The 26,032-nt window shown below is 49.8% G+C and overlaps 1 protein-coding gene across 5 annotated transcripts in view; it reads right to left on the bottom strand.

Annotated features, from left to right (window-relative positions):
- LOC140481925 (fibronectin-like) overlaps window positions 1-26,032 on the bottom strand; it is a 96,769-nt gene that overhangs the window by 22,453 nt on the left and 48,284 nt on the right. For 2 of the 5 annotated variants that reach the window (XM_072578608.1, XM_072578609.1), the window contains exons 23-34: window positions 25,035-25,121; window positions 24,034-24,225; window positions 21,900-22,172; window positions 20,627-20,809; window positions 19,401-19,490; window positions 15,127-15,393; window positions 14,317-14,433; window positions 11,335-11,499; window positions 10,295-10,450; window positions 9,939-10,052; window positions 8,454-8,723; window positions 5,748-5,935 (exon numbers count right to left, since the gene is read on the bottom strand). In XM_072578608.1, the coding sequence (XP_072434709.1) occupies window positions 5,748-5,935; window positions 8,454-8,723; window positions 9,939-10,052; window positions 10,295-10,450; window positions 11,335-11,499; window positions 14,317-14,433; window positions 15,127-15,393; window positions 19,401-19,490; window positions 20,627-20,809; window positions 21,900-22,172; window positions 24,034-24,225; window positions 25,035-25,121 (2,102 nt within the window). The remainder of the gene's footprint in view (window positions 1-5,747; window positions 5,936-8,453; window positions 8,724-9,938; window positions 10,053-10,294; window positions 10,451-11,334; window positions 11,500-14,316; window positions 14,434-15,126; window positions 15,394-19,400; window positions 19,491-20,626; window positions 20,810-21,899; window positions 22,173-24,033; window positions 24,226-25,034; window positions 25,122-26,032) is intronic. The other 3 variants (XM_072578610.1, XM_072578611.1, XM_072578612.1) reach the window with 3 other exon arrangements.

Below are 26,032 nucleotides of genomic sequence, written 5' to 3'. Positions count from 1 at the left end.
CATCACAATCCACCCCCCAACCCCCGCCACAACAGATTTTATGAATCCTGTCTCCCTCCCGCGCCTAAATGAACCCACACAATTCACCTCAACCAATACTCAGTGGTGGAGAGTACTCCTTTTCCCTTTTGTCACACCCTGTGGAGTTTCTCCCAACTTCCTTGTCAGATGCATTGGTGGCCATCTTAGATTTGTGACCCCTAAACTTTGGACAGTCACACCCAGAAGTCAAACGCCAACCCCATCAAACCAGTTCCTTACATTCATTTCATGAGGTCAGCCTCTGACCCCTCCTGGGCGGTCAGTCTAGAATTTCTGTTCCTTAAATTTTTGAGACATTAAAAGCAAGAACAAGCCATTCACTAACTGCGCCCCGTCTGCCCCATGTTGGCTGATCAGTATTTTAGCTCCAGCGTTGGTTGGAATCGACTGATTTCGTCACCTTCAATACAATGAAGGCAACTTGCATTTATATCAAATACTACCAATATTAAAAAAAATCCTAGTGTACTTTCAGAGGAATGTCACAAGAAAGAGATACTAAAACAGTTGACTAAAGCCATATCCAGGCAGTACACTGAAGGATAGCGATCTGTCTTCAAAGTTTATCAACTGATGCACAGCAGAGTATGGGACAGAACATTCCAGATTCCACTGGGCATGTGAATCTTTCAGGACAAATAAAGATGAATTTACCACAGCCCTATGTGACCTTCCGGACCCCACTGATCAGGACAAACATTTAAAGAATCAATTTATATTTTCTCGCAATTATATGTTCCTTTAAGGAATAACAATCCTCACATAAAGGATTCTACTTTAAAAATGGCACGAAAGGAAGATGCTTATAATCTGGTCCAAAACAGGAGAAATTTCAGATGATTTGTCTTCAACAATGGAACGGATAATGGAACGGAGAACAGGATGGTGGAACGGAGAACAGGAGGAATGAACGGAGAACAGGAGGATGGAACGGAGAACAGGATGGTGGAACGGAGAACAGGAGGAATGAACGGAGAACAGGAGGATGGAACAGAGAACAGGAGGAATGAACGGAGAACAGGAGGATGGAACGGAGAACAGGAGGATGGAACGGAGAACAGGAGGAATGAACGGAGAACAGGAGGATGGAACGGAGAAGAGGAGGAAGAAACGGAGAACAGGAGGATGGAACGGAGAACAGGATGGTGGAACGGAGAACAGGAGGGTGGAACGGAGAACAGGAGGATGGAACGGAGAACAGGAGGAATGAACGGAGAACAGGAGGATGGAACGGAGAACAGGATGGTGGAACGGAGAACAGGAGGATGGAACGGAGAACAGGATGGTGGGACGGAGAACAGGAGGAATGAACGGAGAACAGGAGGATGGAACGGAGAACAGGAGGAATGAACGGAGAACAGGAGGAATGAACGGAGAACAGGAGGATGGAACGGAGAACAGGAGGAATGAACGGAGAACAGGAGGATGGAACGGAGAACAGGAGGAATGAACGGAGAACAGGAGGATGGAACGGAGAACAGGATGGTGGAACGGAGAACAGGAGGATGGAACGGAGAACAGGATGGTGGAACGGAGAACAGGAGGAATGAACGGAGAACAGGAGGATGGAACGGAGAACAGGAGGAATGAACGGAGAACAGGATAATGGAACGGAGAACAGGAGGAATGAACGGAGAACAGGAGGAATGAACGGAGAACAGGAGGATGGAACGGAGAACAGGATGGTGGAACGGAGAACAGGATGGTGGAACGGAGAACAGGAGGAATGAACGGAGAACAGGAGGATGGAACGGAGAACAGGAGGAATGAACGGAGAACAGGATAATGGAACGGAGAACAGGAGGAATGAATGGAGAACAGGAGGAATGAACGGAGAACAGGAGGATGGAACGGAGAACAGGAGGATGGAACGGAGAACAGGATGGTGGGACGGAGAACAGGAGGAATGAACGGAGAACAGGATGGTGGAACGGAGAACAGGAGGAATGAACGGAGAAGAGGAGGATGGAACGGAGAAGAGGATGGTGGAACGGAGAACAGGAGGATGGAACGGAGAACAGGAGGAATGAACGGAGAAGAGGAGGATGGAACGGAGAACAGGATGGTGGAACGGAGAACAGGATGGTGGAACAGAGAACTGGAGAGAGAAATGGAGAACAGGAAGGTGGAAAGGAGAACAGGATGGTGGAACGGAGAACAGGAGGAAGAAACGGAGAAGAGGAGGAAGAAACGGAGAACAGGATGGTGGAACGGAGAACAGGAGGAAGAAACGGAGAACAGGAAGGTGGAACGGAGAACAGGATGGTGGAAAGGAGAACAGGATGGTGGAACGGAGAACAGGAGGAAGAAACGGAGAAGAGGAGGAAGAAACGGAGAACAGGATGGTGGAACAGAGAACTGGAGAGAGAAATGGAGAACAGGAAGGTGGAAAGGAGAACAGGATGGTGGAAAGGAGAACAGGATGGTGGAAAGGAGAACAGGATGGTGGAACGGAGAACAGGAGGAAGAAACGGAGAAGAGGAGGAAGAAACGGAGAACAGGATGGTGGAACGGAGAACAGGATGGTGGAACGGAGAACAGGAGGAAGAAACGGAGAAGAGGAGGAAGAAACGGAGAAGAGGAGGAAGAAACGGAGAACAGGATGGTGGAAAGGAGAACAGGATGGTGGAACGGAGAACAGGAGGAAGAAACGGAGAAGAGGAGGAAGAAACGGAGAACAGGATGGTGGAACGGAGAACAGGAGGAAGAAACGGAGAACAGGAAGGTGGAACGGAGAACAGGATGGTGGAAAGGAGAACAGGATGGTGGAACGGAGAACAGGAGGAAGAAACGGAGAAGAGGAGGAAGAAACGGAGAACAGGATGGTGGAACAGAGAACTGGAGAGAGAAATGGAGAACAGGAAGGTGGAAAGGAGAACAGGATGGTGGAACGGAGAAGAGGAGGAAGAAACGGAGAAGAGGAGGAAGAAACGGAGAACAGGATGGTGGAACGGAGAACAGGAGGAAGAAACGGAGAACAGGAAGGTGGAACGGAGAACAGGATGGTGGAAAGGAGAACAGGATGGTGGAACGGAGAACAGGAGGAAGAAACGGAGAAGAGGAGGAAGAAACGGAGAACAGGATGGTGGAACAGAGAACTGGAGAGAGAAATGGAGAACAGGAAGGTGGAAAGGAGAACAGGATGGTGGAAAGGAGAACAGGATGGTGGAAAGGAGAACAGGATGGTGGAAAGGAGAACAGGATGGTGGAACGGAGAACAGGAGGAAGAAACGGAGAAGAGGAGGAAGAAACGGAGAACAGGAGGAAGAAACGGAGAACAGGATGGTGGAACGGAGAACAGGATGGTGGAACGGAGAACAGGAGGAAGAAACGGAGAAGAGGAGGAAGAAACGGAGAAGAGGAGGAAGAAACGGAGAACAGGATGGTGGAAAGGAGAACAGGATGGTGGAACGGAGAACAGGAGGAAGAAACTGAGAACAGGATGGTGGAACGGAGAACAGGAGGAAGAAACGGAGAACAGGATGGTGGAAAGGAGAACAGGAGGATGGAACGGAGAACAGGATGGTGGAAAGGAGAACAGGAAGGTGGAACGGAGAACAGGAGGAATGAACGGAGAACAGGATGGTGGAACGGAGAACAGGATGGTGGAACGGAGAACACGAGGAATGAACGCAGAAGAGGAGGATGGAACGGAGAAGAGGAGGAAGAAACTGAGAACAGGATGGTGGAACGGAGAACAGGAGGAAGAAACGGAGAAGAGGAGGAAGAAACTGAGAACAGGATGGTGGAACGGAGAACAGGAGGAAGAAACGGAGAACAGGATGGTGGAAAGGAGAACAGGAGGATGGAACGGAGAACAGGATGGTGGAAAGGAGAACAGGAAGGTGGAACGGAGAACAGGAGGAATGAACGGAGAACAGGATGGTGGAACGGAGAACAGGATGGTGGAACGGAGAACAGGAGGAATGAACGCAGAAGAGGAGGATGGAACGGAGAACAGGATGGTGGAACGGAGAACAGGAAAGTGGAACGGAGAACAGGAGGAAGAAACTGAGAACAGGAAGGTGGAACGGAGAACAGGATGGTGGAACGGAGAACAGGAAAGTGGAACGGAGAACAGGAGGAAGAAACTGAGAACAGGAAGGTGGAACGGAGAACAGGATGGTGGAAAGGAGAACAGGATGGTGGAAAGGAGAACAGGATGGTGGAAAGGAGAACAGGATGGTGGAACGGAGAACAGGAGGAAGAAACGGAGAAGAGGAGGAAGAAACGGAGAACAGGAGGAAGAAACGGAGAACAGGATGGTGGAACGGAGAACAGGATGGTGGAACGGAGAACAGGAGGAAGAAACGGAGAAGAGGAGGAAGAAACGGAGAAGAGGAGGAAGAAACGGAGAACAGGATGGTGGAAAGGAGAACAGGATGGTGGAACGGAGAACAGGAGGAAGAAACTGAGAACAGGATGGTGGAACGGAGAACAGGAGGAAGAAACGGAGAACAGGATGGTGGAAAGGAGAACAGGAGGATGGAACGGAGAACAGGATGGTGGAAAGGAGAACAGGAAGGTGGAACGGAGAACAGGAGGAATGAACGGAGAACAGGATGGTGGAACGGAGAACAGGATGGTGGAACGGAGAACACGAGGAATGAACGCAGAAGAGGAGGATGGAACGGAGAAGAGGAGGAAGAAACTGAGAACAGGATGGTGGAACGGAGAACAGGAGGAAGAAACGGAGAAGAGGAGGAAGAAACTGAGAACAGGATGGTGGAACGGAGAACAGGAGGAAGAAACGGAGAACAGGATGGTGGAAAGGAGAACAGGAGGATGGAACGGAGAACAGGATGGTGGAAAGGAGAACAGGAAGGTGGAACGGAGAACAGGAGGAATGAACGGAGAACAGGATGGTGGAACGGAGAACAGGATGGTGGAACGGAGAACAGGAGGAATGAACGCAGAAGAGGAGGATGGAACGGAGAACAGGATGGTGGAACGGAGAACAGGAAAGTGGAACGGAGAACAGGAGGAAGAAACTGAGAACAGGAAGGTGGAACGGAGAACAGGATGGTGGAACGGAGAACAGGATGGTGGAACGGAGAACAGGAGGAAGAAACGGAGAACAGGATTAAGACAGCCAATAGCAAGAGACATAAAAACATGTAGAAGCTTCTAGAGGTGCATTAGAAGGACATGATTAACCAAAGTCAAGATGGAGTCATCAGAGGGACAGCCAGAAGAAACAATGATCAAATAATTTGCATCAATTTATCTTACAGGCCTGGTAAAATATTCCAGAAATACTGGTGTGTATTCCAGAGAGACTATGGAGAAATGAACGGGAACAAGAGCTGACAATGCCTTGGACCAGACTGACTCAGGGTGGCAGCAGTTATGATGCCTGAATTAGTTTAAACCTTTCAGAGTTCTCTCAGGAGCAAACGTTACACTCAAAAAAAGGACAGAACTGTAAAAATAGTTAGCCTGCAGTCGGGAGAGTGGAAGCGTCTCTTAACAGGGCACGTGCTGTCAGGCACATTTCCATAATACGATAGGGCAGGCTCATCACGGATCTCGGAAAGGGAAGTCCTGTCTGAGGATGAAACTATGAGACGGATCAAAGGGAACAAGGTAAAACAGTGTTCAGTAAGATGCCTCACAAAAGGCTATCACGCAAAGAAAATTAGTTTTAAGGAAATGTGCTGCTTGTCGAGATGGGAAAGTGTCCATGCTGGAGGAGGTACGCTCACCATGAGTCCAGAAACGGTGGCGCTGGTGTTATCTGGGCCGAGAGTCAGCTCCTTACTAGGCCCTGCTTTCTCCCTGGGTTTCACCACCACCCGGTAACGGGTCACATCAGCATCAGGCGCGTGCCAGGCGATGGTCATGCTCGTCGGAGTCACTTGAACGAATTCCAGGTTGGTCGGAGGTGGAATGGCTACAAGGCAACGAGAGGAAACTGACTGAACAAAGGAAAGAGGGTTTGCATTTACATGGGGCCTTAGACGAACGTAGAAGGATCCCCTCCACCTCCAAACCCCCCCCCCGCCTCAAAAAAATAGTGATTTCCAGCCCATGAAGCTCTGCTGAAGTGTGATTTATTTGCAGCCAATTTGTACACAGCACGCTCCCACAAGTCAAACAAAGCAAGACCAAAGGAACGACTTTTGTGATGTTGACTGAGGGATCATGGACAGTAAGGACATTTGGGATATCTGCTCCATCTTTGAAGCCGTGAAATGGGATCTCAAATTGAGAGGGTCGACAGATTCTCCCCAGTATCTGTGTGGGTTTCCTCCGGGTGCTCTGGTTTCCTCCCAGAGTCCAGGGATGTGCAGACTAGGTCAGACACACCAGATTACAGGGATAGGGTAGGAGCATGGGTCCGGGTGGGATGCTGTTCAGTCGGTGTGGACTCAATGGGCCGAATGGCCTACTTCCGCACTGTAGGGATTCTATGAGATCTTGGTTTAAAGCTTGCACACCCAACAGTGTAGCATTCCCTCAGTTAGCCCAAGTGTCACCTGTGTGTTCAATCCCACTCCCTCCAGACTCACAGTCACAGGCCAGCTGAGCCCCAAGCCACCCCCAGGAGGACTGCACCCCAGCCTAATTCCAGGGAACAGCTAGGAGGTGGAGCTTCGTGGGTAATGAGGGTGGAGCCAATGAGGGTTATTGGATTCCCCATGTGGTGTTGTGAGCAGCAGTCACCCACCCTCTCTGCATAAGCCCTTTACACATCGATCATGGGCTAGTGAACGGAGACAAGGCTTTCAGGAGTGAGAGAGAGATAGTGAGTGAGTGATCGTGAGTGAGAGATAGTGAAGGAGTGATAGTGAGAGATAGTGAGAGATAGTGAGTGAGAGATAGTAAGAGTGAGTAAGAGGTAGCGACTATAGTGAGTGAGAGAGATAATGAGGAAGTGACAGTGAGTAAGAGACAGTGAGTGATAGCTAGAGATGGCAAGTGAGAGATGGCAAGTGAGTGAGAGATAGTGAGAGTTACTGAATGTTAGATAGTGAGTGATAGTGAGTGAGAGCGAGTGAGAGAGAATGACAAGAGTGAGTGTGTGTGAGTGACAGAGTGAGGGAGGTATTCATCCCCGTTATATGGGGCCCATGTACAAAGGCCTGGGCAAACGATTCAGAGTCTGGCAGTTCAAACATCACCTCAAGGAACATTTTGAGAAGTTGGGACTGAGGACTGGAATGGGGAGGAGGGAGTATATACTGTTGGGATCGCTGCTAAAATCCTAATTGCATTAACAAATGCTCCTTTAAGGAAGTAAATCTGCTGCCCTGGCCCAATATTGGCAGATTTCCATGGAAACTGGAAAAGGCAGCCGTTTTTTGCCCAACTCTAATTGCCCTGGAACCGAGGGGCTTCCTGGGCCATTTCAGAGGACATCAGTAAGTCAACCACTTTGGAGTTACATGTAGGCCAGACCAGATAAGGATGGTGGATGTCCTTCCCTCAAGGGCATTGGTGAACCAGTTGGGTCCTTACAACAAGTTGGAAAAAAATTTCAGTCACCTTCACCAAGGCTGGTTTTTCAATCCGGAATAATTAACTGACTTTACATTCCATCACCAACTGCCATAGAATCCCGACTGTGTGTGATCAGGCCATTCAGCCCATCGAGTCCACACCGACCCTCCCACCCGCACTCAGTACCCTCTCGCCATATTCCCATGGTCCTCCATTAACTCACAGTCAATGAAGGACCTAACCTGCACACCTTTGGACTGTAGGAGGAACCCATGCAGACACGGGGAAGAATGTGCAAACTCCACACAGACAGTCACTCGAGGCTGGAATCAAACCCGGATCCCTGGTGCTGTGAGGCAGCAGTGCTAACCACTAAGCCACTGTGTTGCTCCATATCCCTAGATCATTACTCTGGGTGTAAGGATAACTAGCCCAGTGACATTACGCCTTATTAGAGCCACAATCTCCCCAGCCCCATGTCAACATGGCTGACACTTGTAACTGGCTCCTGAGGTTATCTTAGAAAGTCAAGTCTTTGGATCAAACCAGGTAATGGGCAGAGGGGTCAAAGCTCCTCGAGTTAAGACCAACACGCCCTCTGCAAACACGCAAACGAAACCACTCCAACTCGAACAAAAAAAAGTGAGCAAGCAGTGAAGCCTCTTAAGAACAAAGGGGCCCCTTCAGGCGGCTTCTACAAACAGCAAGGTAGAAGCTATTTCTATGCAACAGGAATGTAGAAATAACAGCTGAAAGAAACCAGAAACGACAGCGAAGCCTCCTGATCGTGGCAGGATGGTTAATTGAGCAAAGCGCACCGAGCAACTGACAGAATAGCTCCAGGTGTGTGTACAAAGCCAAACAGGGTCACTTACAGCTGTATGGTCTCCTGTTGTGACATGTTGGGGGCCAGTAGTCTCCTGAGTGTTTGGTCGGTCAGAAAGGGAGGTGGGGGAGGAATCACTTACCAGTGGTCTGGGTGCCTGTCAGAGGAATGCTCTCCTGGTTGTCATACAAGGCATACACCTGCACCGTGTACTCGGTGCCAGGCCTCAGGCCGACCAGCTCGGCGGTATCGTCCTTGGGGTTAGGGCTGGGCAGCAGCTCACGGACCCCATCCTCGGGACTGGAGTAGATCACTCTGTAGGCCGTGACCTGACCCTCGGGGCTCTCCCACGCCAAGCCGATCGAGTCCACGTCAACATCTGTGAAGGTTAGCTCCTTGGGGCGGTCGATGGCTGCCAGGGCGGGGCAGGAGGGGTGGAGCAACATATAGAGACAACGACGAGGACGACGACACAGAGAGCAAAAAGAAAGTTAAGCATCTCCTCCTGAGAGGCTGCTTCCAGTCCCCAGGGTGCTTGGGAACGGTTTGACATGGCACCGGCTGATCGGGCTCTGAAAGGGGCAGCTCAGTGGCACACGAGCCGAAAGGCCTGAGAGGTTGGGTCTTGGCAATTGTGATCGGTGCTCCACTGAAACCGTTCCCACACTCCCCCTACTAAACCCATCACCAACCCCGCCCCCAACCCGTCTTTGCGAAGCGTTAAGTGTTTTACTTCAGAACATGCAGGCGCATTGCCAGTTGGCACATCTAGTGGTCCCACAGCTTTGAAAGACCAACAAATGTGGCAACTCCACACTGTGAGGCATTCCGATATTGGGAGGCGATACATGGCTCACTGCGCTCCATGCAGCTCCAGCCAATTGATGGAAAGCGAAACTGTTCGTTTTCCATTCCACTCGAACAGTAGGCAGTGGGATCTGATAGAGGTTGGGGAGACAACAGTGGCACCAAGGGACAAGGCTTCATCCAAACAAAGCAATCAGCAAAGGATTCACTCTCCTACAATTATGCACCAGCTCTCTTGGAATTTGAACTAATGGGCTGTCTGTCATAACTGGGCTTCCTTCCCAACCGAAAGACTCAAACAATTGAGGACCAGGCTCCTACAACTGTTGGGCAACAATTCAGGAAGAGCCAGCCAGGCCAATGTCAATAACAGCAAGCAACGGGGCCGCACTGTCAAAGATCAGGCCGTGTTTCAACTCCGCAAGCCCATTTTCTCCCTGGGTGTGGCTCCTTGCTGGCAGCCTGAGGGTTAACCCTTCCAACACAAATTCCACCGCGGCCATTTAAGTCACGTCAAGGCTGCACAAGGTCAAAGGAAGTACGAGCCTGTCAAAAAAAAAGTCCGCCAAAGCCTGAGTAGGCCTCAATCCTAGTGATGTTGTTTACTGACGGTGTGATTAGCACTCAAGACACCTACTAAGTTGACTTGGCAACCGCTGGGTAGGCCCTGAAGCCTTCCAGTGGTTTTGAACTAACAAAAATCCCTCACCACACCTGTGCTCTTCTCAAACTAGAGTGGTTTGAGTGTGTCCCGGGCAACGGACAGGGAGTTTGGTCACAGCACAGGGCTGCCATTGTCCACACCATGAGAAACACGTACTGGTGGCTGCTGTTTCGGTGAGCGGGGCACTCTCTCCGTGTTTTCCCAGGGCGTATACGCTGACCATATACTCCACTGTTGGCATGAGGCCCTCAATGGTTAGCTGAGTCTGACCTGCAGAGAGAGATAACACAAAGACGTCAACAATGACACTGACTGAACACAAGCCAACCCCAACCCCCGTGCCAACTCTTTGCTCTCCTCTTCCAAAGGCCTGGCTAACACCAGGGTCAAACTGAACACTGGTGGGAGCAAACGAGTCACCTTTCAGTACAAAGTCCCTATAGGTGAGTGGCAGTTACTGATTACTGACTGACCCATTAGCTCAGGACAGATGGGCATCGCTGGAGACTGACCTGCCGGGACGGTGCGAGTTATCACTGGGCCGGCGCCATCCTTCGGGACACTGGTGACCTTGTAACCGGTCACCGGGGCGACAGGAGGCTTCCAGCTGATGGTCAGACTGTTGTCATGCACTTCCTTCACCTTCAACGAAGTTGGCGTGTCAATCTCTAGAAGGGGAGGGGTGGCGAAAGAGAGAGAGTGTGGGAGATGGTGAGGGGAGAGTGTAATGAAAATGGTGGAGCTGTAAACTTCAAATCAGAGAAGGTCTACAAAGCACATTCACCCCGTCCTGTCTGCCCCCAAGAGACAAAACCTTTGCCTTCCCCCCAGCCTCAGTAAGACCATCCGTGGCCCCAAACAATGGGAGCTCCCCAGCTCCCACGGCAAGTCCCACGCACACCAAGGTCTGCACCCTCTGTCCCCGGCCATCACAGTGAGTTTTCTGTCCCTTACAGAGACCTCCCCTCCACAACCCCAGTATTGACACCCCTTGTGGTGCACCCTCTTTGGAAACCAGAATGGGAGGCTATTCTTCCTGGAGGTTGGTCCGTAGTTGGCATCTCCAGCCAGGCGACCCTCCAGTCTGGGTATCACTGAATCCAACCAGTTACCAGGCTTAAGAAACGTATTACCCACATAATGCACTGTGTACGATTCTGTCACGAGAACATACTCATTTAAAATGGTTGACAAGAGCAGACGAAGAGATGGTAAGTTTACAAACTCTGTGGGATTTTTTGTTTGATTTTACACACACCCCAGTTTCTTCAGAGACTGGAATGCCTTGCCCTGAAGGGACCAGATTTTCAGGAGCGACTTCAGGGAATTGAGGAAATACTTCCAAGAGAAAACAATTAGAGCCAGGTGGTTGGGGGGTGGGGGGGTGGGGAAGAGAGCAGGGGTTGGTTAGCCCTTCACAGAGGGGCGCAGCAAACTGAGCTGGCCACTTTCTCTCTCTATCTGAAACTTCTCAAACCCCAGACGTGGCAAGAGCCCAAAATGGCCGACGGCTCACACCTTCGCCACCTCTGACCCCTCACACCGTGCTGACCTGTCTTCTCAGAGCCCACAACCGGCTTGCTGGTCGCCGGGCTGTCTCCACGGCCAGTTACGGCATAGACGGTCACCGTGTACTCAGTGCCTGGGCGCAGGCCGTCGATGGTAGCAGTGGATTCAGACCCCGGTATGATCACCTCTTTCACTTGTCCGTGGCCTCCTGTAGCAGAAGGAGAGGAGTAGGGAGGTGAGTTAACAGGAAAATTATGCGTTAACAGGAAAAGGACCTGCATGGTAGCTATATCACGGCCCAGTGGGTTGGGAGGAATTTTATGTACTGCATCGACACAGATCCTTAACAGCTAGGCCCGAGTTCTCCTTCTGCAGCCTCTGGGCTCTTCGTTCCCACCCTCTCTCCACTGGATCCTGCAACGATGCTTCTCAATCTTTTCCCAAAACACCCTCCTTCTTACCATTTTAGCAGCAGTTAGACCCTTGGAAATCTGTCATAGAGATGTACCGCATGGAAACAGATCCTTCAGTCCAACTCATCCATGCCGACCAGATATCCTAAATTAATCTCGTCCCATTTGCCAGCCCTTATCCCTCTAAACCCTTTCTATTCATATACCCATTCAAATGACTTTTAAATGTTGTAATTGTACCAGCTCCCACCACTTCCTCTGGCAGCTCATTCCATACATGCACCATCCTCTGCGTGAAAAAGTTGCCCCTTGAGTCCCTTTTAAATCTTTCTGCTCTCACCTAAAACGTATTCCCTCTAGTTTTGGACTCCCCTACCCTGGGGAAACGTCATTGCCTCGTTACCCTATCCGTGCCCCTCAGGATTTTATAAACCTCCACAAGCTCAGTCCTCAGCCTCCAACGCTCCAGGGAAACAAAAACAGCCCCAGCCTGTTCAACCTCTCCTTCAATAGCTCAAACCCTCCAATGTTGGGAATGCCCTTGACTATCTCCTCTGAACCCTTTCAGCTTTCACAACATCCTCCCTATAGGAGGGAAGCCAGAATTGAACGCAGTATTCCAAAAGTATCCTTGAGGGCACAGGCCCGATATCTCAGCCTTCGATGAATCACAGTTTGCGAGGGCCTGTGCTGTGCTGCTATCCTTTTCCAAAGGCTGCGGATCATTCTGGATTGCTATAAAGCCCAGCGGCACTCCCCAGAAGTTTCAGCTTGTCTCCCCGCATCCTAAATCTCGCCCAACCAGCGGAAACTGATGCTGTCCGTATCTGCCCGGTCGTTAACTCAGAACTGCATTCCAACTGACTCTCTAACCTTCCGACCTCTGACCTGTCATAAGCCAACTATTTAGCATTTAGCACGCTTGCCTTCATCGGTCAGAGCATTGAGAACCAGCAGTTGGGATGTCCCGTTACGGCTGAACAGGACATTGGTAACACCACATTTGGAGTACAGTGTACAATTCCGGTCGCCCTGTTATAGGAAGGGTGTTATTAAACTGGAAAGGATGCAATAATGATTTACAAGCTTGTTACCAAGACTGGACGGATTGAATTATAGGGGAAGGCAGAAAAGCCTCTTTATTCCCAGCAGCATCAGAGGCTGAGGGGTGACCTTATAGCGGTTTAGAAAATTATGAGGGATGTGGATAGGGTGAATACACAAGGTCTTTTCCCTGGGGTGGGGGAGTCCAAAACTAGAGGGCATAGGCTTAAGGTGAGACAGCAAAGATTTAACAGGGATGTAAGGGGCAACTTTTATGTGGAATGAACTACCAGAGGAAACGGTGGAAGCTAGTACAGTGACAGCATACAAAAGACATCTGACAAAAACACCTATAGGTAAGGTTTACAGAGATATGGGCCAAGTGTAAATAGGACTAGTTTGATGTGGGAGACCTGGTTGGCATGGAGGAGTTGGGCTGAACGGCCCATTTCTGTGCTGTATGAGTCTAAATCTGGACAGCTGTCTCTCTCTCTCTCTCTCTCTCTCTCTCTCTCCCCCCCCCCACCATCCCCCCCTCAAATATAACCTGTGTAAGGTGAGGCGCCCAGATTGGAACTGCCCTAACAGCAAGGCCGAGTTGGAACCTTCTGCAACAACTGAAGCCACCATGTTCACATAGAACACTACAGCACTGGAACAGGGCCATCAGCCAATAATGTTATACCAAACATGACACCAAATTAAATTAATCCCTTCTGCCTGCCCTTGGTCAATATCCCTCCATTCCTTGCATATTCCTGTGTTTATCTAAAAGTCCCTTAAATGCCCCTATCGTATCTCCACACCACCGCCGTCCCTGGGTGGGTTCCAGACTCCTACCACTCTTGTGTAAAATAAACTTGGCCCTCACACCTCCTTTGAACTTTCCCCCTCTCGCCTTAAATGCATGCCCCCTAGTATTAGGCATTTCAACTCTGGGAAAAAGATTCTGGCCATCAACCCTATCTATTCATCCCATAATTTTATAGACTTCTATCAAGACTCCCCCCACCCTCCACCGCTCCAGAGAAAACAACCCCAGTTTTTCTAGTCTCTCTTTAAGGCTCATACCCTCTAATCCAGGCAGCATCCTGGTAAATCTCTTCTGCACCCTCTCTAAACCCTTCACATCTTTCCTGTAACGCGGCAATCAGAATCGAACACAATACCAGTGTCGCCTGACCAAAGTCTTACAAAGCTGCAACATGACATCCTGACTCTTGTACTCAATTTCCCAACCAATTAAGGGAAGCAAGCCATATGCTCTCTTTACCACCCTGCATACTTGTGTGGCCACTTTCAGGGAGCTATGGATTTGAACCCCAACATCCCTCTGTACATCAATATCGTTCAGGGTCCTACCACTAACTCTATACTTTTCCCTAACATTTGATCTCCCAAAGTGCAGCACCTCACACTTACCCAGATTAAACTCCATCTGCCATTTCACCGCCCATATCTGCAACTGATCTGTATCCCGCTGTATCCTCTGACAACGTCCACCATTATCCACAACTCCCCAGATGGCAGTGGTCCTCACATCATAACTGACAGGGCCAGGTACCTACCTGACTCTCCAAAAGCGATGCGGTAGACTTTAACAAACACGGGTGGTGGTTTCCAGCTGATGGTCAGACTTGTAGGCGTGGAACGGGTGAATTCCAGGTCAGTCGGAGAATCCGAGACTGGCGAAAGAATAAGCACACATTAAAAGACAGGCGCGTGGCAGAGGGTGAGGGTTAACGGGCCTGTGAGCCTACCCCACACATCGATGCTCGAAATGTCACATGATGGAACATTCCTCTGCCCCACAGCACCCCTCTTCCCTCTCACAGTCGGACCGCTTGGAGGGAGGCAACAAAACTAACTGGAGAAAACCCTCCAGCAAAAGCCTCTCTCTGACTCCCTCCCACCCAGCCAACTGTGACTGCAAAGAGGCTTGTCAGATACAGAACATGACCGGACTTCATTCACGTAAAATTACTCAAATCTCCTGGAATCCGTAGCAGAAACATCAGGTTTTTAACATCTGACAAAGATGGCACGACGCTGGAACTTTATAACTTGCTCTCTCTGTGACAAGAAACATCAGTAGTGAGAACAGTTCTAATCTGGCCCAGTTCCCAGGGTTCAAGGGGCGTCAGTTGTTCAAATGCAGAAGGATTCGACTCCACCTTGGCCCTGACCCTATCCAGCAGCCTCTCTTCCGGTGGGCATGGGCCACCTTCCCGCAACTACCAACCTCCCCCACCTCCCGCACATGTCCGGTCCCACCAACTGCCTGATCCATCCACCGGGCTCCAGCCAGCGCTCAGGGAGTCGGGCTGGCCATTCGGCCGCGAAGGGCGCCACACGGCCTGCCCGTGAACCTCACTTACTTGTGGACTGGTGGCCGACCAAGGGCAAGCTCTCCTGCCTGCCGTTGAAGGCGTAGATGCTGACGACATACTCAGAGCCCGGCACCAGGTTGGTGAGCTGCAGAGAGGTGCGGGAGGCCGGTACCCGCTCGTCCCTCGGCCTGGCGCCGCTCTCCAGGTAATGCCGCACCCGGTAGCCAGTGACGTGGGCTTTGGGGGGCAGCCAGTGCACGGTGAAGGAGGTGGTCGCCACGTTGGAGAAATCGATGCCAGTCGGGGAATCGATACCTGCATTGGCAAAGGGGGAGTGGATACGTCAAACGGCTCCACGCATTGCACACAGACGCTGGCATGGCCTCGCGCCATCCCAGTGGCACACACCCACCTCCCCCCGCCCCAACCCACACGCGGCAAGATCACACAACATCATAACTCCCATCAGTCTGCTTTCCGCCTGCTGGGATAAATTTTGGCTCAGAATGACGGGGAGATCTTCTAACCCCACCCCAAATGCATCACAAGGAGTGGTGGTTTTTAGAGTAATTAGGGATGGGTAATAAATGCTGGCCTAGCCTGCAACGCAACCCCCGTCCCGTGCATGAATGAAAGATGTGACATGCAACTCCGGGGAACGACCAGGTGGAATTGAGGAGGGCTGACGGGGTGCCCACTCAGAACAGAAAAACATAAAGCCAAGGTGAATGGACGCAGTTAGGAGGCGGACCATCTCTGAGAGTGACAGCCAGCGACACAGAACTGATCTCAGTGTGTTCCTTGCAATAGCGCCTGGCTAACAAAGATGGCCATCCAGAGTTTAATATTCTCAGGCCCGGCATAAAGAAATGTTCTCCGCTGTACGTCCTGCTCCTGCGCCTCCACTTGACATAGTTCTATTGAGGGCTCAACAACCGAATAACAAAACACAACACAGAAAGGAGGGATCAAAGTTAAAGACTGACATAAGGGTGCCAAATGCCACTCGGATCACGGCCCTGTCCACTGCTGTTCACTATTTTCAACAATAATTCGGATTCAGGAAACAGCAAGCACGATTCAAAATTCAAGGGCAGCATCAAATTAGGAGCTGGGTGCAGTGTAGTTAACGCAGAGCAGGAGTGTGACAGAACACAGGCAAGGTTAATAAACTCGCAGAACGGTCAGGTACTGGCAAATGAGCACGTGCTGTGTTTTACAGGTTGCTCGGGGAGTTCAGGTTGCCATGGCAACACACGATACTGTCTCTTCCTGGCTGCAATTTCTATGCGGCCGTGTGGGAAATCTCCAGCCCACTCCATCATCCGCATACATTGGAAAGATTTTTAAGTCGACAACCAACCTGCTCAAGACATTTTTCAGACACATAGGCCGCGCCCAGCCTGTCCTGCTAGATTGCCTGGCACGGGAAGGCAGTGCACATGTACGTGCCTATGTGTGTGTGTGTGGTGTCTATGTGTCTCTCTGTGTGTCTGGGGAGGGAGGGTGGTTAGTGGAGTATGAGGAGAGGAGGGGCCACGATTGAAGAATATTATCAGATTAATTGGCCTTCATAGTACAGAGTTCTGGTTGAAGGCATATCCTGCGAGGAAATGGTTATCAGAAGCTCAAGGTGGCTACAAAATGAAGATTAAAACAATTGGTCCAGTCTTGAGACACCTGCTGCACATCTCTTTGTCGTGATTTGAGTGGAGATACCTAACAGCTTACCTAAGTTTACACAAACCACAGGAACGTGGGCCACACTGTCACAACACAATTGAAACGTTAAAAGCGGACATTTCTGGGAGGCTCTGGGGTTGAGCTTTTGGAGGGACAGAACCGAAAAGCATGGGAAACCCGCAGATCCGCGCCTCCACCCCCAAAACGATAAACGAGGCATCCAATAATGAGTTCCTCTCTCCATCACCAATAAATCCAGCTGAAAATGTCTTTACTCTAAATGTGGTGGAAACGTGGTTTGGTCACATGGATGAGTTGAATCAAATGGTACTTAAGTGGAAATGATGGGGAGGAACAGGATTAGGCCCTTCAGCCCCTCGAGCCTGGCCCACCATTCAATGAGATCACGGCTGACCTGTGGCCAAATTCGATATCCCTGGTTAGGGCCCTTCATATCTTTGCTAAATAAACATTTATCTACCTCAGATTCAAAATCAAAATGATCCAAGCAACTACTGCTGTCTGTGGGAGAGAGTTCCAAACATCTGTTAGCCTTTGTGTATAGAAATACTTCCTAAGACAGGGTGAATATTTTGTGCGCATGTGTGGCTGCCTGAGTCCGTGTGCGGATGTGTGTATGCACTTTTGTCTGTGTGCGTGTGCACATCCCGGTGTGCGTGTGCCTGTCCCACTGTGCATCTGTGCCTGTGTGCATACATGTCTGTGTGTATGTGCGCACACATATGCCAGTGTGTGCATGTGCATATGTCAGTGTGCACCTCTGTGTGCATGTACCTGTGTGTGAATGTGTTGTGCACATATATGTTTCTGTGTGCATGTATGTGTGCGAGTGTGTGTGATGTCCACATGTCTCCGTGCGTGCACGTGTATGGGGATGGAGGGTGGTTAGTGGATTAAGGAGAGGGGGACTCATGAAGAAATTTATCAGACTTTGTGCGCATCTTAAATATTATACAGTTCTAGTTGAAGGCATATCTTGCAAGGAGCAGGTTAACAGTGGCCCAGGATGGCTACAAAATAAGATTAAAATCAAATCAGTGCAGTCTTGAGTTACAGGACTGTACACTGGCCTGGTGGGTGTTGTTCAGAATGAGTTCAATGGGGGGGGCATCAACAATTTGCTCAGAGCGAGCAACAGATCGGTGTCAAGAACATCTCTAGCTCCAATTCTCAACCTGTTACTTGGCGAGAGGCAGTCTGCATTAAAGGCATGTGTCCCTCAGTTTCCTGACTCGGCGGCGGCGGGGGGGGTGGGGGGGTGGAATGAAGTGCTCTCAGCAGGTGAGTGAAGCAGACAAAAAGGCCTTTCACCAACCCGGGCAGTGTAGCTGACAAGTGTTACCATAAATCAGTTCACTTGTTCCAGTCACCCGATGACAAAACGGAATAGGACAGATACCGGAAGAAGTGCAGGAGATATTTCAAATTTATTACAACTTGTCAGAAAATGCTGAACGTGTTGGGATCCTTTTCTTCCTTGAAAAGAGCATGGATGATGGATGACCTAATTAATGAGGGCTTCCAAATCCTGAAAGGATAGGGCCATGGAATCCCGACAAGTGTAGAAGCTGGCCATTCAGCCCATCAAGCCCACACCTACCTTCCGAAGAGCATCCAACCCAGACCCTACCCTATTCCTGCATTTCCTATAACTAACCCACCTAGCCTGCATACCCCTGAGCTCTATGGCCGATTTAGCATGGCCACTCCACCTAACATGCGCAGCTTTGGACTGTGCGCCCAGAGGAAACCCACGCAGACAGTGTGCAAACTGCACACAGGCTGGAATCGAACCTGGGTCCCTGGTGCTGTGAGCAACAGTGCTCACCACTGTAACAACCCAATGTGATCAGTGAGAACGGTGTACAGAACAGGAATGCAGGAGAATGGGTTAGGGTTAGTTAGCCTGTGTGAGGTGAAAGAGAGATGGGAGAGGGTACAGTATAAACACCAGCAGACACCAGTTGAGCTGAGTAGATTCTTTCCGATTGTAAATTCTATGATAACGATCCTTGCTTTCGGAAAGGAACGCCCATATATCTATGAACCATGAAACTTTGTCATGAGGTGGTATCGTCACTGGACTAGTAATCCAGAGTTAATCTCGCTCACAAGATTCAAATTCAATCAGCAAATCTGTGAATTGAAAGCTAGTCCAGTAATGGGGACTATGAAGCTCCTTTTAAAAATCCCACTGAATTCACTATTCCTCTACAAGGAAGCAAATCTGCCACTTTTACCTAGTCTGGCCTGCATGTAACTATGGCAACAAATGCCATCCAAAATGGCCGATCAGGTCACTCAGTTCAAAAGGCAATTAACGATGAGGTAGAAACACTGGTTCCAGTCTCAGCCACGTTCTGGAAGGGGTATTTTCACCTTGCCCCCTGGAACAGCTGAGCTCTTAACTTCCCAGGTGGTTCTGGATCCTCTCAGAATACCACAATATCTCACCCACAATCTTCCAAATGCTTCCTACTGGGGCTGTTTTTGAGTTAAAAGAAAACCCACACCCAACTGGTCACCAGCTGGTCGAGGTATCGCAGTCTGGCTTTTCCTGTAAACCCATGATGGCAGTGTGCCCAGGGCTCTGCCAAAGCCACGTGCAAGATGGTTACCTGTTCGCTGAGTGCCACTCAGCGGAGCGCTCTCTCTCTCGTCGATCACAGAGTACACCTGCACCAGATATTCTGTGCCAGGCTGGAGACCTGAGGAACAGTCAATGGCGTCGGGTTAGATCCAAATGTAGCTCCCCACACCCCGACCCACAACAATGAAATTTTTACAAATCAATGATGGATCACAGCATTCAAATCCAGCTCAAGAACTGTCACTCACAGTGTCCCTAGAGTGTGTGATAGAGACAGAATGAGAGAAAAGGAGAGAGAGAGGTACAGTCATAGAGATGTACTGCAAGGAAACACACCCTTGGGTCCAACCCGTCCATACCAACCAGATATCTTAATCTAATCTAGTCCCATTTGACAGCATTTGGCCCATATCCCTCTAAACCCTTCCTACTCATATACCCATCCAGATGCCTTTTACATGCTGTAATTGTACCAGCCTCCACCACTTCCTCTGACAGCTCATTCCATACACGCGCCACCCTCTGGGTGAAATGGTTGCCCTGTAGGTCCCTTTTAAATCTTGCCCCTCTCACTCTAAAAGTATGCCCTCCAGTTCTGGACTCCCCCAATCCAGGGAAAAAGACCAAACCTATCTACCTTTCCACATCCCTCATGATTTTACAAACCTCTATACGGTCACCTCTCAGCCTCCGACACTCCAGGGAAAACAGGCCCAGCCCATTCAGCCTCTCCCTGTAGCTCAAACCCTCCAACCCTGGCAATCTTTTCTGAACTCTTTCAAATTTTACAACATCCTTCCTACAGCAGGGAGATCAGAACTTAAACATAGTATTCCAGAGAGAAAAGGGGAGAGAACTAGAGAGAAAGGGAGAGAGAGAGAGAAAGGAAGAGAAATAGAGAGAAATGGAGAACGATAGAGGTGGAGAGAGAGAAAGAGAGAGCGTGAGAGAAAGGGGAGAAAAAGGGAGAGAGAGAAGGAAGGGATAGTGAGAAAGGGAGATAGAAAGAGAGAGAGAAAGAGAAAAAAGGAGAGAAATAAAGACAAAAGGAGAGAAATACAGAGAAAGAGAGAGAGAGATAGAGAGTAAGGGAGAAAGATAGAAAAAGAGGCAAACACCAGAGTAAGGGGGGAAGAGAGGGAGAGGAAGGGGAGATAGATTGAGACAAAGGGAGGGAGGGAGAGAGAGAGAGAGAGAGGCACACACATTGACGTGAACATGGACATTACATACATACGCACACAGTGGCCTTACCTGTCAGTACCACCATGCTGTTCGAAGGGGTGATGGTCAGATCAGTTGACCCCTCTTCATCCCCTACAGGTCTGTAGCGCACCAGGAAGTTGCTGAGGTCGATGGAGGGAGGGGGTGACCAGCTGATTCTCATAGTATCTGGCCCCACGTGGGTGAAGCGCAGGTTGGTGGGGGGTGGTACCGCTGGAGAGAGGGCAATGGGAAGATGAGTCAGCAGCAGCTCCTGGACTGAACTGGGTGCTGGGACCGCACTAACGCAGGCCCCATGCAACTGAGGTTTGTACACACACTTCGGCCCCTACAATTCACCTTCCAACCCATTCCCACCACATCCATTTTTCTCCTCCCTCTTACCCTCATCCCACCCCCCAACGGGAATTGCTGAACGAACAGGGAAATCGCAGAAGGATTCCAGTCTCCCTCACTCCAATCATCGTTATTTGGAAAAGCCCGACCAATCCCCATCTACCCTGGCAGGTTAATAGCATCGGGGGAAAGAACCTGCATTGATGTAGCACTGTGCACCAGCTCAGGACAGCACCCCATGTGGCAACATCGGCAACTACACCCAAATTGCAAAAGCCCTGCTTTTTCCCTGGGAGACAAGTTCCACTGGCTTTAGAGTCTTTCTGACATCACCTCACGACCTCTCCCATCCTGGCTCTGGATTGGAACGGTTTGCAAATTATTCTGGGCAGCTATCATGGATACCCTCCCAGCATGCATTACCCTCAATGACATCATCAATCACATGCTCAACTCATCACATGCCCATCTTGAGAGTGGGGCTGAACACGGGGTGAGGAATTGTGACAAGAAAGTGGAGGGGAGTGAGGAGAGGGGAGCGTGAAGAGAGGTGGAGTGAAGAGAAGGTGGTGAGGAGAGAAGGGGACTAAGGAGAGGCTGAAGAGAGAGAACAGGCGAAGAGCGAGGCGGGTGAGGATAATGGGGGGGCAAAAACAAAGTGGGGAAGATAGAATTGGTGGAGAAAGAGAGGGGAGAGCAGGAGGAGAAGGGAGAATGGGAAAAGATTGGGAGGAAGGGGAGGGGTAGAGTGCAGCAAGATAGGTGGGAGTACGGGTAGTAAACATAAGAGGAGGAGAGGAGTGGAAGAGAGAGAGGGGCCAAAGCACCCATCTCTACACACACTCGTGTGTAGGCAAGAGGTCACTGCGAGAAGGAAGGAGACTGCTCACGGACATCTGGGTGGAGGAGAAAGGAACTGGGGTGGAGGAGGGGAGGGTTGGAAGAAAGGAGCTGAAAGAAAATTCACCGGTTTGCTGCTTGCGAGTGGTGGTAACACTCGTGCCACCCTCTATCAGGGTGATAACACTGATGTCGTAATCTATCCCGGGCTCCAGGCCTTGCACAGTATAGTATCCCGTTGACGAGCTGACAAAGTCTTCGAGAATGGGAACCGACTCCCCCGCCGCTATGACAGTGATGCGGTAGCCAGTGATGGCCGAATAGTTTAGCGGTGTCCATTGCAGGCCAATGCTCGTGTCACTTACGTCAACGAAGGTCAGGTCAGTGAGTTGGGGGATTTCTGGTTAGTCAAAGGGCAACAAGGCAGCGTTAAAGGTGCGAGAAAAAGAAAAACCAAACAGCAAAGAAGAAAACTCGAAAGAAATGGAATAGCATGACATTGCTGTAACAAAAAAAAAGGTGATTTAACTGCAAAAAAAGTTGCAAGCATTCAAAATAGAACATTGTACATTACAGCACAGTACAGGCCCCTCAGCCCTCAATGTTGCGCCAAGCTGTGAGATCAATCTAAAGCCCATCAAACGTACACTATTCCATACTCGGCCTTATGGCTATCCCATGACCATGACCAATTAAATGCCCTTAATGTTGGTGAGTCTACGACTGTTGCAGGCAGGGCATTCCACGCCCTTATTACTCTTTTGAGTACCGAACCTAACTCTGACATCTGTCCAATATCTATCACCCCTCAATTTAAACTATGTCCCCCGGGGCTACCCATTGCCATCCAATGAAAAAGGCTCTCACTGTCCACCCTACCTAATCCTCTAATCATCTTGTATGCCTCTTATTAAGTCATCTCTTAACCTTCTTCTCTCTAACAAAAACAACCTTAAGTCCCTCAGCCTTTTCTCATTAGACCTTCCCTCCATACCAGGCAACATCCTCATAAATCTCCTCTGCACCCTTTCCAAAGCTTCCACATAATGCGGTGACCAGAACTGTACGCAATACTCCAAGTGCAGCCACACCAGCAGTTTTATACAGCAGCGACATGACTTCATGCCTCCGAAACTCAATCCTTCTACCAATAAAACCTAACACATCCTACACCTTCTTAACAACCTTATCAAGCTGGGTGGCGACTATCAGTGATCTATGCACATGGACACTGAGATCTCTGCTCATCTACACTACCAAGAACCTTACCATTTGCCCTGTATTCTGTATTCCTGTTACTCCTTCCAAAGTGAATCACCTCACACTTTTCCGCATTAAACTCCATTTCCACCTCCCAGTCCAGCTCTGCAGCTTATCAGTGTCCTGTAACATCCTTCTGCACTGTCCCAAACTCCACCAACTTCAGTGTCATCTGCAAATTTACTAACCCATCCTTCGCTATTATTGTGAGGGTGGAATACAAACTTTTTATTAATTAACTTATTAAAATATCCAACATTTGGTTCCCTTTGGAAATATTAATCTTCATGTGAATATATTTAGTTTTTGTCCGCTTGCCTTTTCTTTGAGGCACGAAGGCCTGGGCTGCAACTGATGCTGGTTACCTTGACAACATGCTGCGATTGGCTGGGAGGCCATTTTGTTCTTCTCTGCCACTCCTCACCAGCCTTAAACCAGTATCCTCAGCAACTTGCACTTCCCAAGCAACAGTGGCAGGGAAACCACCCACCTCCCGCCACTCTGTCTTGGCCCGTGAACATACTCGCCTTTTCCACCTACGCCCTCCCTTTGGTGCCTAAACCGTGGATCCCACTAGTTTGAAATTCAGATCTAAAGTCCAAACATTTCTCACATCACCTTTATAACCAGTAAGGGAAAGGTTGTTCAATCGCTGAATGAACAAAAGTTAGTCAGAGGAAGAGCGCGCTGCAGTGAATTTTTTGACACTTTTTTTTGTTTAAAAACTAAAGCAAACAAAAGAAGTGCAGCTCTCAATGGAAGCCATTTTGTGACACTGGCATCTGCATTTTAAGCATGGAGTACAAAAGTGCTTCGAACGTGGCATTGAGAGTTTAAAGCGAGTGTGAAGCTTCAGAAGCTAAGCCTGTGGACGTTTTCAGTGTGTCCCAGTCTCTGTCCTCACAACCTACACTTGAAAAATAAGCCACAACAACCGTCATGGTTGCCAAACCATCATGGCCGCCAAACCATCATGGCCGCCGCCTCTGCTCCTCAACTACCTTGGGTTATCACCGTGGACACAGGCTGGCTTTTCTTCTTGTCCTTGACAGTATAGACACTGACATTGTATTCAATGCCAGGAGTCAGGTTCTCGGGGATCCACGAGGTCTGTCCAGCTTCAACAAATTCCTCCAGAAGGTTGCCCTGTTGGCCCGGTTTTGGGGCGCAGGTCACATGGTAGCCGGTGATATCTGAACATTGTAAATACACAAGACACTGCTGTCATCATGGGGTGGGAGCATATATTTAAAAAAAAGGATGAAAGGGGGCATTGGTGACGAGTCGGCACCTTGGGATGGGTGGGGAGTGTAACCCAAGATGGAGTGACGAGGGTGTCACAAGTGAAACTTCAGGGTTGGCACCAGGCAATGCCATCTCAGTGGGCACACACAGCTTTGGCAGGGGTTGGTGTTTGAAGAAGGTATTCAAAGGTTCGAGGTTGGCACGAGGTGTAAACAGGAGGAAGTTGGGTGACAAACGCAGCACTGTACCCGACACACTGGGCACGAACACCAAAGAGCTGGGAGTAACCGAAAGCAGCTAAGATTGGCCAAAGCCATTGAAAATGGCTAAACCTCACCAGCTGATATCTGGGTGTGCCAGGAAGTGGGGCCAATAATCCCTTTGTTCTGAAACATGATCAGTGAATAAGGGCGGCTCGCTAGGAATCCCAGATTTTCCAGGATCCGGACACTCTCCGGGGGATTAAAGCTGCTGCTCCGCTCCAGCTGCACGTCCCCTTAAGCAGCTAATCTGTGGCTCCTCATCCCCAAAACTAGTCACCTTTGAGCATGAATCGGGCTGACGATGGGGAGTTCACCCGTGTTAGGTGTGGAGTGTGGAGGATGTGTCAGAGAATCAGTAGATATTTTGGCTCCAGTGTGCTCCTCTACCCCCCTCACCCGCACCACCCCCCCCCCTCCCCGCCAACCCACAATACCCCAGGGAACTCTGTGGTGGGTGTCCCTCCCTCTCGCAGATGAGAAGAGTCAGCCTGTACCTGTTGATGGTCCCTCTCGCCAAGTCACGATCAGATCTCCAGTGGTAGGATCAGGGTAGACCTGTAGGTCGGTGGGCGGGGCCAACTCTGCAACAAAGAGAGATTGGGGTTTGTACTACAACTACAACAACAACAACAGCTTGCATTCGTATAGCATCACATTAACCATCCAAGTCGCTTCATGGGAGCATCTTCAGAGAACACTCAACAGACCGAGCCACAGGAAGGAGAATTTCGAGAGATCACGAGAGGTCACCGCTCATTCTGATTCAGGAGGGGTGGCAGGAACATGGGTGGGAGGCGCGGGGTGTGTTTGGAGCTTGGTCATTGGGAGAAAGAGTCGAAAGATTTGGGATGGAGGGAGGGGATTCAACCAACGATTGTTCTACACCGAGTTGATAACTGATAACATTTTTTCAGGCATTCACAGGATAAAGGGGGGCACTGATTAATGCCCATCGTTAATTGCCCAGAGGGCAGTTAAGAATCAACCACTTTGTTGTGGGTCCGCAGTCACAGGTAGGCCAGACCGGGTAAGGATGGCAGATTTCCTTCCCTAAAGCACATTAGTGAACAGATGGGTGTTCCCCTCCAACAGTCAATTCACAGTCATCATTAGACTTCATTCCCGATTTCTTTATTGAATTCGGATCCTATCAGCTGCCATGGCAGGATTCAAACCCAGTATCCCAGAACGTTACCTGGGTACCTGGATTAACTAGACCAGCACCTCCCCAACCTGATGGGCTGAATGGCCACACTGTGTGCTGTAATGACACCAACTACAGACTAGTATCAAATCAAACAATACTAGAGTTGTCACTGACAAAAAACGATATCGTTCTATGAATCAACCTGACAGGTACTGGTAAATTGTCACGGGTCCACAGCCATAGTCAGCTCAATCTCCCTCCTGCTGCTGGCCCCACAGGGTCACTATAAACTCAGCAGCAAAACTGGGTGGGGTACATCGCTCTCCATGCCAGTGTCCCAATTTC

The sequence above is a fragment of the Chiloscyllium punctatum genome, chromosome 10, assembly GCF_047496795.1.
Source record: "Chiloscyllium punctatum isolate Juve2018m chromosome 10, sChiPun1.3, whole genome shotgun sequence".
In the NCBI taxonomy this organism is placed as follows: Eukaryota; Metazoa; Chordata; class Chondrichthyes; order Orectolobiformes; family Hemiscylliidae; genus Chiloscyllium; species Chiloscyllium punctatum.
Note: the sequence above shows the minus strand (reverse complement) of the source record. Positions and strands in the feature narration are given on the sequence as shown.